The 15,242-nt window shown below is 40.7% G+C and overlaps 1 protein-coding gene across 1 annotated transcript in view; it reads right to left on the bottom strand.

Moving 5' to 3' along the window:
- GALNT13 (polypeptide N-acetylgalactosaminyltransferase 13) overlaps positions 1 to 15,242 on the bottom strand; it is a 299,621-nt gene that overhangs the window by 108,729 nt on the left and 175,650 nt on the right. The window contains exons 4-6 of the mRNA XM_038751351.1: positions 5,437 to 5,603; positions 4,139 to 4,346; positions 3,054 to 3,224 (exon numbers count right to left, since the gene is read on the bottom strand). Coding sequence (XP_038607279.1) covers positions 3,054 to 3,224; positions 4,139 to 4,346; positions 5,437 to 5,603 — 546 coding nt within the window. The remainder of the gene's footprint in view (positions 1 to 3,053; positions 3,225 to 4,138; positions 4,347 to 5,436; positions 5,604 to 15,242) is intronic.

Here is a 15,242-nt window from a genome sequence, read left to right as displayed (position 1 = left end):
AATTCCATCAATCAAGTTATGAAACATGATTGAGATGAACATACAGAGTCATCCGTAGGCTTGCAAGACATGTGCAGAAAAAGTGATCCCATCTTTTCTTTGAGTAATAAATTACCCACACAAAGAAGTTCACATTACAACTATACTGATGAAAATTACCTGCAGGCTTTTACAACACAGCCACTGAATTAATTAACCTTTCAACATAAAGTCTAGAAACTCCAGCAAAGACAGAGGTTTCTCTGGCTTCAACTCCCTGGGCATCTTAGAAAATGAAATGACACATGAAACAACTCCTTGTAATTCCTGGGGCAAACAAATCAAATAAGCTTCGCTTCTCCTCGCTCTCAATGTGAAACTCGAGCAAACCCCATCTCAGGGAAATAGAGGAAACTTCATCTTTCACCTTTCCTTGCAATTAATGAAGGCAAAAAACGATAATAGCTGACCTTTACCTTCATGAATGAGTTGAGTGATTTCTTATTTGGAGAGGGCCGGCTACCTGTCAATTGTCCAGATTTTTCCTTACTCAAGGAGATGAATTGTGCAGTGTGTGCATAGAGATAAAACATTAACCTGAAACACATTCTTTTTATGCTCTCTCTCCCTCTCTCTCTCTCTCTCTCTCACACACACACACACACACACACACACTGTGTATTTATAGAGAAGTGCAAATCAACCAAATATGATTTAATGATCTTGGAGTGCAAGATAAAATGTGCTCAGACCCTGGGCAAAATAAATAGAAAAATGCCCACAGGACTGGATGCTGTGTTCTGCAGGCAACTGAAGATCATGGACACCTTTCTTTGGCTTTGCTACTTTGACTTTTCTGGGTAAGATGAGGACCAGTATAGGTCAGGGAGTAGTTAGAGAAGACTCCACAGAATTCTCTGGAGGAAGATACTATCACGTTCCATCAGCCTTGTTTCCCAAGGACAAAGAGGGTTGTGGAGTGGGCTACTTTGGGTGTGGCCAAGGCCCTGAGATTGGCAGGGGAGAAGTCAGGAGAGCAGGAACAAGAGGCAGAGAGAGCCAGAAATGGAAAGGAAGAGGCAGATGGACGACTTAAACCGGTACACAACTTTTAAATCATTCAGGGAACTATAAATCGATAAATCAACGGTATTTATTGAGAGCTTACTGTGTGCAGAGCACTGTACTAAGCACTTGGGAGAGTACAGTGAAACAGAGTTGGTACACAAGTTTCCCTAGTGAACTGGGAGTCATAAAGCCATTGGTTCTAATTCTGGCTCCACCACTTTTCTGCTGTGTGACCTTGGGCAAGTCATGTCACATCTCTGGGCCTTAGTTACCTTATCTGTAAAATGAGGATTGAGACTGTGAGCCCCAAGTGGGACAGGGTCTGTGTCCAACCTGATTTGCTTGTATCTACCCCAGTGCTTAGTACAATGCCTGGCACATAGTAAGAGCTTAACAGAGCCCATTATTACTATTATTATTACAGGGGAAGACAGACATTAAAATAAATTACAGATATGGACAAAGGGGCTATGGGACTGAAGGTTGGGTAAGTATTAAATATTTAAAGGTACAGATCCAGATGCATAGGAAATGCAGAAGGCAGAAGGAATAAGTAAAATGAGGGTTTGCTTGGCTCAAGCAAGAACCTTAGGTGGATTTGGATCTGATTTTATCGTATTTTCCCACGTGTTAGTACAATGTTCTACACACAGTGAGAACTCAATAAGCACTACTGATTAACTGATTGATTAATGGGCTGAGAAGTGCCTTAAAGTCTCCTGCATACACGCACAGCAAGATCTTTCCTGGGAACGATCTGGTGTTGTTAGAAATGTAGAGGCAGAAAGGTTTCGGTTAACTCTTTTTGCTTATTCTTAATATTAAATAGTTCTACACTGTCCATTCAGGCAAGTGCTTCTAGCCTACATGAAATGAGATGCAGTTAAGTACTTTCCCCCAAATCCCAAACTCAACAGTATTCCCACTGCTGGATTAAACCAATAGTCCATCCAGCCTCAGCATTCTGTCTCTGCTAATGCCTACCAGATGCTTGGAGGAAAAGAATGATGATTATCTTCCCAGACACCCATCTTCATGGGTACAGATGCACCATCTAACCTCCCTAACTTCTCTCGGTGTCCCTAATTTTCCTACCAGCAACTCATTTGGGAACACTCATCACTGCATCCTCTAAAACCTGATATTTTCAGCCAACACAGCTACCTGCAGTAATGATGTCCTAAATTTCTGCTCACAATGTGAAGAATTGCTTTCTTTTGTTGGTGGAGTACCTAGTAACTTTAAGTTTGATGGTTACTCAGTGGACCTTGGTGAACAACAGTTCTGTGCTTTCTTATTCTACTCCCTTCAGGACTTCATAGACCTCAGTCACAGTCTTGTCTTTCCTGTCCAAAGAGCCATAATCCTTTCAATTTACTCTCATACAGAAATATCTCCCACCTCCTGATCATCTTGGTTGTTTTTCAGGATTTCTTTTCCTTTGGAAATGTTACAAATCCAGGCATTGCTTGGTCCAGACCGTTCTGTTAGACTGCTTTTTACCAGTCTAAAGAAAATGTTTTTTTCTTGGTATGGAACAAACATTCAATAGATTTGATTGTTTGACAGTAACCACTTTCAAATGGGAAAAGATAGGTCTTAATTTGGTTGTTGCTGTATTTCTTTAGTTCCTGTAAATAGTTTGGAAATATGTTACTCCCTCCTAATGACTTTGAGGGGTGTGTGGAAATATTTAAAAGGCATTTAGGCTCTAAATAATCTTTTGGGAAGTCTTTCCTTAGATCAAATAAAATGCAAATGACTTTCAGTCATTTCCTTCTTAACTATGGTCTGAACAGCATTTTTACTCAAATACTTTTCAAAACCATATGATTGATGTAACTAGCTTAGGGAAACAGGAATAAACAAATGAATGAATATATGCATGTGGATTTTATATATATATACATATGGAGATATCTGTCTATCTATCTATATATTTATATTTGAAATTGCGCCCTCAAATCAGTTTATGACTACACTTTTAATAAAGATCATCTGCATACCTGACAGGCAAAGTTCGGTCCCCTTTTCTCCTGTCCATCTCTCTTTGAGGAACAGGATACCAGCGAAAATTAAGTTTCCAGTTAAAACCTCCATAAGTCATGTCTGATCCAGCCATGTATTCAAAGGTATCATCACTAATGACATCTATGATGGGACACACAACTGTTTTCCTGTAGAGAAGATGGAAAATTAATTTTGTATTTTATTTAAGGTTGTCATTTTTGATGCATATCGGCATTTTCACAAGTTTGACTGCCAGAAACTAATGATTTCAGTTGACCCACAGGTCTATTTTATTTTCATTAACTGGAAGTGTACGGTCTTCTAGTTCCATAATTTTCAAGGTCTACCCATTTCACACTATTTTAAATGATCTAATGTAATATTCCAATTGGTTTTCAAGCTGATTTTCAAATGCTAACTCATCTGTTCTTCATCAAAAGTCTATCGCTCACCGGACCAGCAAAGTTGCCATTCAGGAGGACGAGTCTGTTAAAAAGCATCTGTGAGCCCACTGTTGGGTAGGGAATGTCTCTATATGTTGCCAACTTGTACTTCCCAAGCGCTTAGTACAGTGCTCTGCACACAGTAAGCACTCAATAAATACGATTGATTGATTGATTGATCAGAAAGCCGGGTCCGGGAAAAGGACAGGAAATGTTGGGTGAAATCCATCAGGTCAGAGCCTCAAGAAGGATGTGGGTCAGAGGTGGGGGTACCTTACTGGGGGAAAGGATTTCCATGGAGGGACAAGCATCCCACTCCGATTGGTTATCCCCTGAATCGGTCAGAATACGTAAGAATTCATTTGAAGGCCTGATTTTTATTTTGGTTCCTGATCCAGCCTTGAATCAAATCTCCCAGCACAGTCCTGCACAGGCGCCAAGTCCCTCGCACCTCCACGTCTGAGTATAAATATGTCAAGGCTTGATTTCCCATTTACTGGGGCACAGAATTTATTTTATAGCTGAGTTTTCAACCTCTGAAAGCAAAGACCTGAAATGGGAGGTCACCGGCCCCCTAACTAGAAAGCCGCTTCTGACCTCAGACAAGATGCTGGGAAACGTCCCTCGTGACTTCTCACCTGTCTTCTTTAATTCTTGCCAGTAAGGGTTCCAGCCAGCCAAAAGTACATTCGCAGTGAGCATCCAGAAACGTGATGACCTGGCCCCTGGAAGCCGCTGCCCCCCGAAGACGAGCCCGGATCAGGCCAGACCGCTGTTCCATCCTAATAATTTTCACTGGCACGTCTAGGTTTTTCACATAATTCTCTAACGATGTCTTCAGGAAATCTGCAGAAGGCCACAAACAGGCATTGGAAATTCTTGTTGAACCTCTGGTCAGAGGTTAGAGAGGACTTGGGTGCTCACTGCACTTCTATGCTTATCTTTAAACCTTCTGTGTAATTCATTTTAGTCAGTCAATAAGCCAATCATATTTTCTGAGTGCTTACTGTGTGCAGAGCATTGTATTAAGTGCTCAGGAGAGTATAATACATCAATATAACAGATATATTCCCTGCCCACAATGAGCTTATAGTCTAGAGGTATCTGTCTATCTATATCTTTCTCCCTCATTAATTTGTTAGCTCCTTGGAAACCGGAATTGTATCTAACTCTGTTGTAGTCAGTCAATTGTATTCATTGAGCGCTTACTGTGTGCAGAGCACTGTACTAAGTTCTTGGGAGAGTATAGTACAACAGTACAATATAGTACAATATATAACAGATATATTCTCTGCCCACAATGAGCTAATTGTCCAGAACTGTCTGTGTCTGTCCCCCTCATTAGACTGTAAACTCCTTGAAGACCAGAATCTTGTCTAACTCTATTGTCCACCCCCAAGTGCTTAGTACAGCGCTCTGCACAGAGAAATGCTCAATAAATACTACTGACTGGATGAAGGACTTGGAACAGGCCCTTTCTTCAAGAACAGAATGCTTAAAGGTAGGGAACAATTTCTCTGTGAGCTTTCACTGGTGCTGAAATAAGGTTTGCCCCTGGCTCTGCAGTAACTGAGAGATAATACTTTGCTCCTGCCAAGTACTAGACTGGATGGAAGATAAAAGAATGTTGATGAGACTGTTCTGATTGATTGCTTAAAGGGTCTCAAAAATGTCACATTGGATAATCCTGTGTCCGGTGTTGGGAAATGAATAAAGGGAGCAAGTGATTATTACATGCAACCACCACACTAAGTGCTGTGGTAGATGCAAGATAATCAGATCGGTAACAGTCCCTGTCCCACTGGGCTCAAGGTCTAAGTAGGAGGGATTTTACAGATAAGGAAACTGAGGCAAAGGGACGTCAAGTGACTTGCCCAAAGCCATCCAGAAGGAGAGCCTTCCCCACCTACTAAAACTTTGGGGACATTAAGCTTACCTCTTTCACTGGCATCGTCCACTAAGATGACCTCAGAGAGCAGAGAGCGCGGTGACCGATTTATGACACTGAAAACAGTCCGAAGCAGAGTGCTCCAAGCTTCATTATGAAATACGATGACAACACTTGTGTTTGGAAGTTCATCGGGGTAGATTTTTGTCTTGCATCTGCCCAGGAGGAAAGAACACACAATTCAGCCTGGGAATGATTCATTCTCTGGCATGAACCCAGTGATATAAAATTTCTTCAAGAGCATCATTTCGTCTTTTAAGGGGTGACTTCTCACACTTTTGCAAAAGGTGGTTTTCCCTCTGACTGTTCTTAGGAATTGCTTTGAATCTTGAAAATAGAATCAGTTTACTTACCCAAGGAGAAAATCATATACACCCACCTACGCAAGCACTATACTATTGCAGATGTTGAAACTTGGACTGTCCAATGTGACTGTGTGGATAGACTGTTTTCTACCTCAGACATGAAGAGGAAGTAAAAACACATCATGAAAAAGGCACTAGAACATCATTTCAGCAGCAAAAGAAAAGCCCTTGCTAAAGGATTACCAATGCCAAGACTATCAATCAAATCATTATTATTACAACTGTTAAATAATAGTAATCACATTTCTGTAGTGCTCACTGATACAATGCACTGCTCTAGACATTTGGGAGTAGAAAACCAAAAAGTGATGTATTCTCTGACACCAAAGGTCTTACCCTTTAACCAAGAGACACAGACATTATCACTGCTATTATTACGACTACTAATTATAATAATTTCATTCATTCATTCAATCATATTTATTGAGCACTTACTGTGTGCAGAGCACTGTACTAAGCGCTTGGGAAGTACAAGTTAAAAACATATAGAGATGGTCCCTACCCAACAACGGGCTCACAGTCTAGAAGGGGGAGACAGACAATAAAAAACACATGTGGACAGGTGTCAAGTCATCAGAATAAATAGAAATAAAGCTAGAAGCACATCATTAACAAAATAAATAGAAGAGTAAATATGTACAAGTAAAATTAATAGAGTAGTAAATCTGTAGAAACATATATACAGGTGCTGTGGGGAGGTGAAGGAGGTAGGGTGGGGGGGATGGGGAGGAGAAGAGGAAAAAGGGGGCTTAGTCTGGGAAGGCCTCCTGGAGGAGGTAAGCTCTCTGTATGGCTTTGAAGGGAGGCAGAGAGCTAGCTTGGCACTTGTTGAGAATTGAATAAATTTACAAAATGTTTAATGTGTCTGTTTATTGATACATTGTACTCTATGAACCGCTTAGCACAGTGCTCTGCACACAGTAAGTGCTCAATAAATACAACTGAATAAATGAATAAAATAAAGCAATTCTTTGTGCACAACACTGTGCTAGATGCTCAGGAAAACACAAGGATAATATTAATTGCAGGCAGTCCACTGGTCTGTGCAACGATTCTGAGATTAGAAAGGACCAATTCTCACCCTCATGCAAATCAACCCAGGCATGCTTACTGGCAAACTCGTATGCCTGAAGATCTCTCCCTTCACAGAATAGATTTTGTTGATCTTCACATAAAAACAAGTTACGTTAATGAGAAAAATTATTCTCACAAGCCACTTGGGGAGAAATGTGCACAGCCACCACCATTTTCGATGAAAAATATCTCCCCAGAATACTTTTTAAAGAAGGGCTTTGATTTAGCTAGAAAAAAGCTATAAAATTGAAACCAAACTTCCTGTGGTGTGAAGATGGCAGAAGGAGCTACAGCGAAGGAAATAAATATTTAAATTGATCTTTAAATCTTAGCAAAACAGAAGCCGATACTTTGTTCCACTCCTTTTCCTTCAAATTTCCAGAATGCCTTATTTTGGAGTAAACAATGCACCCCAATGTAGTCATTATATATGCATTGTGTTTGACTCATAAAGGACTCATTTACTATTAATGCAATTATTTTGTGTACTTCTACAGAATTTCCATTATGTCATTGTTTAATGTGCCATAAAAATAAGGTGTTACTAATACTCTTTATTCATTTTTATCTCTGTTCACTTTGTAGTGCCAATCTGCAAGGATTTGCCTAGTTGAGGCATCAAGAATCTGGAGGGACAACCTTGAATTTGATTTTGTTGTTCAGGTTCACGGCTGTCTGGTTCAGGATGTCTCCTCTGCCTAGTCTACCAACCACTCTCCGTTAAAGTGTACTGATTATCGAGCAACTGGCATGTTCATGACACACTGAAGTTCAACTAACTAATTGCCTGGAGAGGTCCTGAAAAGGGGAAGAATTCCTTTCTGTTTTTAAACTAGTGAGGTCACAATAACAAGGCCATGGTTTTAATGCTGTGTTTTATGCTTTGCTTCCCCAGAAGCAGCAAAGCAAGAAACCAATCCCTCACACTGGCTAATTAATGCTTTACTTTAACTCAATTTTTTTTTCTTTTTTTTCCCTCTCCCTTGGCCACAGAATTGGATCTTATGGAAGAAGGGGAAATCCCAGAGGATTGGAAAAGATCTAATAGTAGGATCATCTTTGAAAAATGAAATGAGAGAGAAGGACTCTACCTTAAGTATGCTAATCACCACATTGATATCTCAAATAAATGATCAATTAGTCATTTTTCAGTTGCCTAGAAAAGAATCAGATACTACAAGCAACTACCAGGCTAGGTGAACAATAACCATGACAGACCAATTTAATTTTCTTCTATGACAGCCATGAACTGAAATTTATCTAGACTTCTGTATGGCTTTTTGACTCCATCCGGCCCTGATTGGGAAGTATTCATAGTAATAAGTGAAAAAGGGACGGGAACATCATTCTTCTTCTATTCCATATTAGAGCACCATAGGGCACTAGGTCCAGATTTGGAGACCGTATTTTTAAAAGAAACTGAAGAAGCTAAAGAGGGTTCAGAAAAGCACATCAAAAATGAGTACCTATTCAGTGTGAAGCTCTATTCAAAGCACTTGGCAAACTAAGACAGGAGCAAGACACACATTCCTTGCCCCAAGGATTGTATAAATCTAGTAATTTGTTAAGAATGCCTCTTCTGTTTCCAAGTGATGAATTAAAAATAGAAGAAGTAATACTGGTGCAGTGCACTTAACTAGGCATTTGGGAAGTACAGGGTAATGAAGCGATGCATTTCCTGTTCACAAAGAGTTTCCATTTTAATGGGGGAGACAAAGATAATAATAATAATGATAATAATAATAATGGTATTTGTTAAGTGCTCTCAATGGGCCGAGCACTGTTGTAAGCACTGGGGTAGATACAAGGTAATCAGGTTGTCCCATGTGGGGCTCACAGTTTTAAACCCCATTTTACAGATGAAGAAATGGAGGTACAGAGAAGTTAAGTGGATTGCCCGAAGTCTCACAGCAGGCAATTATCAGAGTCGGGAGTGGAACCCGTGTCCTCTGACTCCCAAGCCCATGCTCTTTCCATTAAGCCATGCTGCTTCTCTATCAATTGCTAATTGATCCAAACACTTACCTAACTGTTGACCTCCTTCTCTTCTGTCTCTCCCCACACCAGTCCGTATTTCATTCTGCTGCCAAGAGTATTTTTCTAGAAACATTCAGTCCATATTTTTCCACTTCTCAGGAACCTCCAGTGGTTATCCATCTCCCACAACATCAACCAGAAATTCCTCACCATTGGCCTTAAAACACTCAATCACATTGTCCCTGCTATCTTACCTCACTGTTTTCCTGGTATCAGGGGCCAGAGCAGTATTCGTGTTATAATTCTATCACTGCAGGCCAGTTCTGCTTTGAAGACTTTGCTCAAAGGAAATTTACAGTCTAAGTTAAGGTTCAGATTGAGCCTAAGTTCCAGGTATTCCAAAGGATCTGTATTTTTTTTTCTTTCCCTACTGATAATTTTAATGATCAGACTGCAATTAAGCACTTATCCTTCAGAACACTTGATGATTAACTATCTGGAAAGATGAAGTGCAGCATAAACCTGATGTTGATTAGCTTGAAGGATGGAAGCTGGTAAAAGTTGGAAAGATAGAAAATGACACTTTCCCTAAACCAAAGAAAGCTTTAGTCACACTGGGTGGCTGGGGATCCCTGCTACTGGGCCAGGGCAAATAGCATAATCAATTGATCAATCCATAATATTAATTGAGCACTTACGATATAAAGAACATAGCACTAAGCTCTTGGGATTCTAAAGGACCTTTTTGGAAATCTCTGAGGAGTAGCGTGACCTAGTGAATGAAGCACAGACCTAAGAGCCAGGGGACCTGGGTTCTAATCCTGGCTCCACCATTTGCCTGCTCTGTGACCTTGGGTGAGTCACTTAACTTGTGTGTGCCTCAGTTTCCTCAAATGCAAAATGGGAATTCAATACCTGTTCTTCCTCCTTACTTAGTCTGTGAAGTCCATGTGGGACAGGGACTGTATTCAACCTGATTTACTTGCATCTGTCATAGGGTGCAGAACAGTGCTTGGCACACAGTAATCGCATAAATGCCATTAACGAAAAATCATGATGCTTTAGTTCCTTGCCCAACATTATGCCATTAGCATTGGAGGCTTCCAAATGAAGAAAGGCCTAGGGTGTTTATTGATTCAATCATATTTACTGAGTGCTTACTGTGTGCACAGCACTGTATTAAGCACTTGGAAAGTACAAGTCGACAACATATAGAGACGGTCCCCACCCAACAACGGGCTCAAAGTCTAGAAGTCTGCAAGGCAGAAAAGCCCGGCCGAAAGCTTGAAAAGTAGCTGGCTAATGTGGAAGTCAAAGACAGCAGCTGTTTCCAAGGTTACCACCTGCTGGGTTAGAGCAATGTAGCACTGCATCCAAACTCAACTCTGGTCACTTTAGACTTAAATGAGTCCTTCCCATACAAACCAGCACAGCCTACTGGACAGAGCATGGGTCTGGAACTCAGAAGGACCTGGGCTCTAATCCCAGATCTGCCACTTGGCTGCTGTGTGACTTTGGGCAAATCACTTCACTTCTCTGTGCCTGATTTACCTCATTTGTAAAATTCATTCATTCATTTTATTTATTGAGCGCTTACTGTGTGCAGAGCACTGTACTAAGTCCTGGGGACTAGAACTGTGAGCCCCACATGGGACATGGACTGTGTCCAAACTGATTAGCTTATATCTACTCCAGTGTTCAGTGGAGAGCCTGCACATAGTAGCATTTAACAAATACCATGAGAACAAAAAAAAACCAAACCTTCTTGTGAATCTCACAATGTACGGCATCCCTATTTATTCATTTGTGGCACTTGGGCATCCATCCGTTCATTCATTCATTCAATCAATCGTATTTATTCAGCACTTACTATGTTCAGAGCACTGTACTAAGCACTTGGAAAGTACAATTCAGCATCCAGTAAGAGCCCGACTCATAGGGGTGAAAGGGATTGAGTGGATGAGCTGCTTTCTGGAGTCCTGGAACAGGCTTGGAGAGGGGGTCTTTGTGGTGAGCACTCAGCAAACACTTGAGCCTGGAGACCACAGACCCAATGCAACAATAAGCCAGCCCTCGAGCATGTGTCTTGCTCATGTGGAATCCTGGAGAATTACATGTCATGTCCAAACATACTTCCTGGGTGCAAACACGTAAATCTCACCACTGCAGAGGTTACGGTTTAAGGTAACCGGGCATATAAGGCCATTTCAATTTTCATCCTAGTAATCAATCGATGGTATTTATGGAGTGCTTACTGCATGACGAGCACTGTACTAAATGGTTGGTAGGCTTCTGGATCATTACGTTGGAGGGGTAGCAACCTGTTTGGTGGAAGCAGGTTGGATTTTACCTTTGAAGGTAAAGCTTGTTAAGGAGTCATTCCCAAAATGCAAATTTCAGTTGAGGTGAGTTCAAATTCCTAAGTGCCAAAGTCTTTCCTAAATTCTTATTCAGACAAGTCTCTACAGTAAGTGAACAAAAATTCCTCCCAAAAGTATTCCTGGTCAGAAGATAGATCAAAAGGAAATGACCTTCAACACATACAAAGAATAGGGTAACCCCTTCCAGAATAGTTTCAAAAATTTATCATGTAGATTTCTCAAAATGCCTGCCTGGAAGACTTTGCAAGCCAAATCTGCGAACAAGAGTAGACACGGAGGTTAATTAAACTCTGTGTGATAAGATATTTTCACTTCAACAGTCGTCTCTATGAGACTTCAATTCCACTTTTCTTCATGTCAAATATCTGAGTAGAATTCTCAAAATTCAGGTTCTTTTCTTGTGGTATTCAAAAACACAATAGGCTCTTTGCTGGGCCAATCAGTCACTCTGAATGGACTTTGTGCCTACCAAACAGAGGAAGGTCTTTGGAAACACATTATCTGTAACACCCTAGTATAAGGGTGTCAATAACTCCATTAACAGCCAGTGGATCCCATTCATTGCCATCTCCCCAAACCACCAACTATAATCTGATTTTCCATTTCAACGGTTTGCAAAGTAATTTTAACTTTCCTCTAATTCCCAAAACGTTCACATTTGATTTCCTGGTTTTGCTGCAATCTAGAAGGACTTTCAGATATTTAAACCCTTTCCTTAACTATGGTCATAATATTTTTAATAAGATGCATGAGGTTATTATCTATTTCAGAGATTTATTACAATGAAATGAGATGTCAGCAGCTATTTTTACAGTAATTACAAGCACAGGGAGTAACAGAAGATCTCCCCAATTCAATTATGATTTATATTGATGGTTGGAAATATAATAGTGGTGGAACCATCTTCTTGAGGAGGAAAATCATTTTCAGTGTTTTATAAAAATATGTGACATAAATTCAGTTGTTGAAGTAGGTGGGGAATGGTGGAACACATTATTGTTGCCGGATTCATTACACAGGAAACATCATGAGGATGTGTATCTATTTACCTTCACCCCCTTAAGCTACGGGAACATTAGGAGAACATAAAGTGTTACAGTTTGATTTTATCAAAATTGTATCGATGTTTGCAGACACAGAGCTGAGTACAATAGCATGAAAGAAAACAAAATCATCTGAGATGAGAACATGAAATCATTATGGGCTCCTAATGATCTGGTATTTTAGTTCGACGTGATCCATTTAGAACCCGAAGCAAAACACGTCAATGGTGTGTAGTTCAGATGACTTGTTAGATTACTTCACGGTGAGTTAGTTGTTACCTTTTATTGCTTTGGCCTAGAAAGATTGATCAGGGCAATTAAAAATGACGACTTGTAGTGCTAGCCCGCTCTACGCTTCTTATTCTGAAGATCTATGAGACATACAGTGAACCCTGCAGAACTGTGTGCAGTTTATAAGATTCCTAATTATTAACGTTCATGTCTTCTCTGAGAAACTTCATCATTCTTATCCTCTACTGTATTGGGGAGAGAAATCTAAGGCAATAAAGAAACAGGCTCTTGGCCAACAAATCAAAAGTTCAAGACTACTGCATAGGGTGGACACCTTGCAAATAGGTTGGGAACTCACTATGGACAGGGAACATATCTCTGCTTCACTTTCCTAAGTGCTTAGCACAGGACATTGCATAAAGGTGCTTAATATTACTACTATTACTACTACCAACCAACAGTAGGGTTGAAAAAATCCATAGGTTCTACTATTTCTTAGAGTTTGTTGATTCTGGTACAATTTATTCTCCAATCTACATTTTCTGCATGGTCTGGTGTGGCAGGAATGAAAGACGTTAGGTTGTGACAGCAGAGAGTGATGTCTTTCTCAGTCAGGTGGCTGGTATTTCTCTATAATCCATGGCCACCCAAGGCACCATCCCACATACCCTAGCCCACCCGCCTGCCTGGATTATGGGACCAAGCGTTGGGTGAGAAGCCTGAGAAGGTGTGAAACACCAAAATGCTTTGGGTCAGTCAGTCTTTTGAGCTGGCTTCAGGATTCCTTGGGCAGATTTCTAGACAAGTAAAGCAAAGGAGTCTCCATAGATCCTGCGGATCAAAGATCACTGGGTCTGCTATCCACCCCAGCGCTTAGTACAGTGCCTGGCACATAGTTAGTGCCGCTTAACAAACACTAGAATGATGTTATTATTATTGATGATTTCCCAGGATCACAATGTAGGCCCTTTGCATGAGGCTGGAAGGTGGGAATCCAGTAAGGAGGCAGACTACCATCGGGGACACTCTTTTGTGTCACTTGAGCACTTAAGTTCCTATTGCCCCTGTAGATATCCTTTATACTGTATTTCTACCCTGCAATGCAATCTTCTAGACTGTGAGCCCACTTTGGGCAGGGATTGTCTCTCTTTGTTGCTGAATTGTACTTTCCAAGAGCTTAGTACAGTGCTCTGCACACACTAAGCGCTCAATAAACACGATTGCATGAATGAATGAATGCAATGCCCTGCATTACACACTTGGGAAGTACAATGAAACCAATGTTTTCCACCTATAAGGAACCTATACTCTGACACGAAGGGCCGGCATAAAAATATTTGCAAATAGAATAATCAAAATGAATAATTGATGGTAATAGCCTATATGTCATCTATACACAAGTACTGAAGATGATCCAACATGGGTACATGCAAACAAGGACAGCAGAGATAATAATAATAATCCTGGTATTTGTTAAGCGCTTACTATGTGCGAAGCACTGTTCTAAGTTATGGGGTAGATACAATGTAATTAGATTGCCCCTCATGGGGCTCCAAGTCTTAATGCCCATTTTATAGATGAGGTAACTGAGGCCCAGAGAAGTGAAGTGATTTGCCCAAAGTCACAGTTGACAAGCAGCAGAGTCGGGATTAGAACCCATGACCTCTGACCCCCTCCCAAGCCCGGGCTCTTTCCATAAAGCCACACTGCTTCTCTAACATTAGGAAGACCCAATGAAGTGCAGTCTTAGACCACATAGCAGCAGATTGTTAGCAGACACCTTTGGCAGAGAGACACAAGCCTGGTGGGAAGAATTAAGAAAGCGGGGTTGCATTCTTTAAGCAGAGATTTCAAAAAACAGCAGGAGCCAAATGGTTACTTTAGAAACAAGTGGCAAAAGCACCAGCATAACAGAGGATGATCTTCCATGAATGTGAAACCTGGAAAGGAGAGTCAATCATACAAGCCTGACTCCCTCCTGCGTAGACTGTGGACCCCACATGGCACAGGGATTGTGTGTGATCTGATAAATTTGTTTCTATCCCAGCATTTAGAACAGTGCTTGACACATAGTGAGCACTTAACAAGTGCAGTTAATAATAGTAAAAATTTTAACATGTGTCTTTTCGATCACACCCTTCTGCCAGAGGAGCTTGCTGCCAATAGTATCATCTTCATTAACAAGAGCTGAGAGACACATATCTATTCATCTATATCATCTGGTGGCAGAGTAAGCACTAGTGGAAGGCGACAGGACTGACAGGTAGGAGACCTAGATTCTAGTCCTCACTCTGCCACTTATCTGCTGTTTGACCTTGGGCAAGTCACCAAATTTCTCTGTGCCTTATTTTAATCCCCATCAATAAAATGGGGATTAAGATACCTGCTTTCCCTTCCTCTTGTGAGTCTCATCCAGGGCGGAGATTGAGTCCAATCTGATAATCTTCTATCTAGTCCAGTGCTTACTTGATACAATTATTATTATTATTAAATGCCACTGAGTCATATCTGATTCATAGCGACTCCATGGATATACTTTCTTCAGAATGTCCTGTCCTCTGACATAATCCGCAACCTTTCTATTGGTTCTTCTGTTACTGTTGTTATGGTCTCTATCCATCTAGCCGCTGCCTTTTACATGTTTTCCCTGGACTTTTCTTAGCATTAGTATCTTCTCCAGAGAATTAGTCCTCCTGATTGTGTGTCCAAAATATGCTAATCTA

This window comes from Tachyglossus aculeatus, chromosome 9 (genome assembly GCF_015852505.1).
Source record: "Tachyglossus aculeatus isolate mTacAcu1 chromosome 9, mTacAcu1.pri, whole genome shotgun sequence".
Taxonomy (NCBI): domain Eukaryota; kingdom Metazoa; phylum Chordata; class Mammalia; order Monotremata; family Tachyglossidae; genus Tachyglossus; species Tachyglossus aculeatus.
The sequence above is the reverse complement of the archived record's forward strand: the minus strand, read 5'-3'. Positions and strand labels throughout refer to the sequence as shown.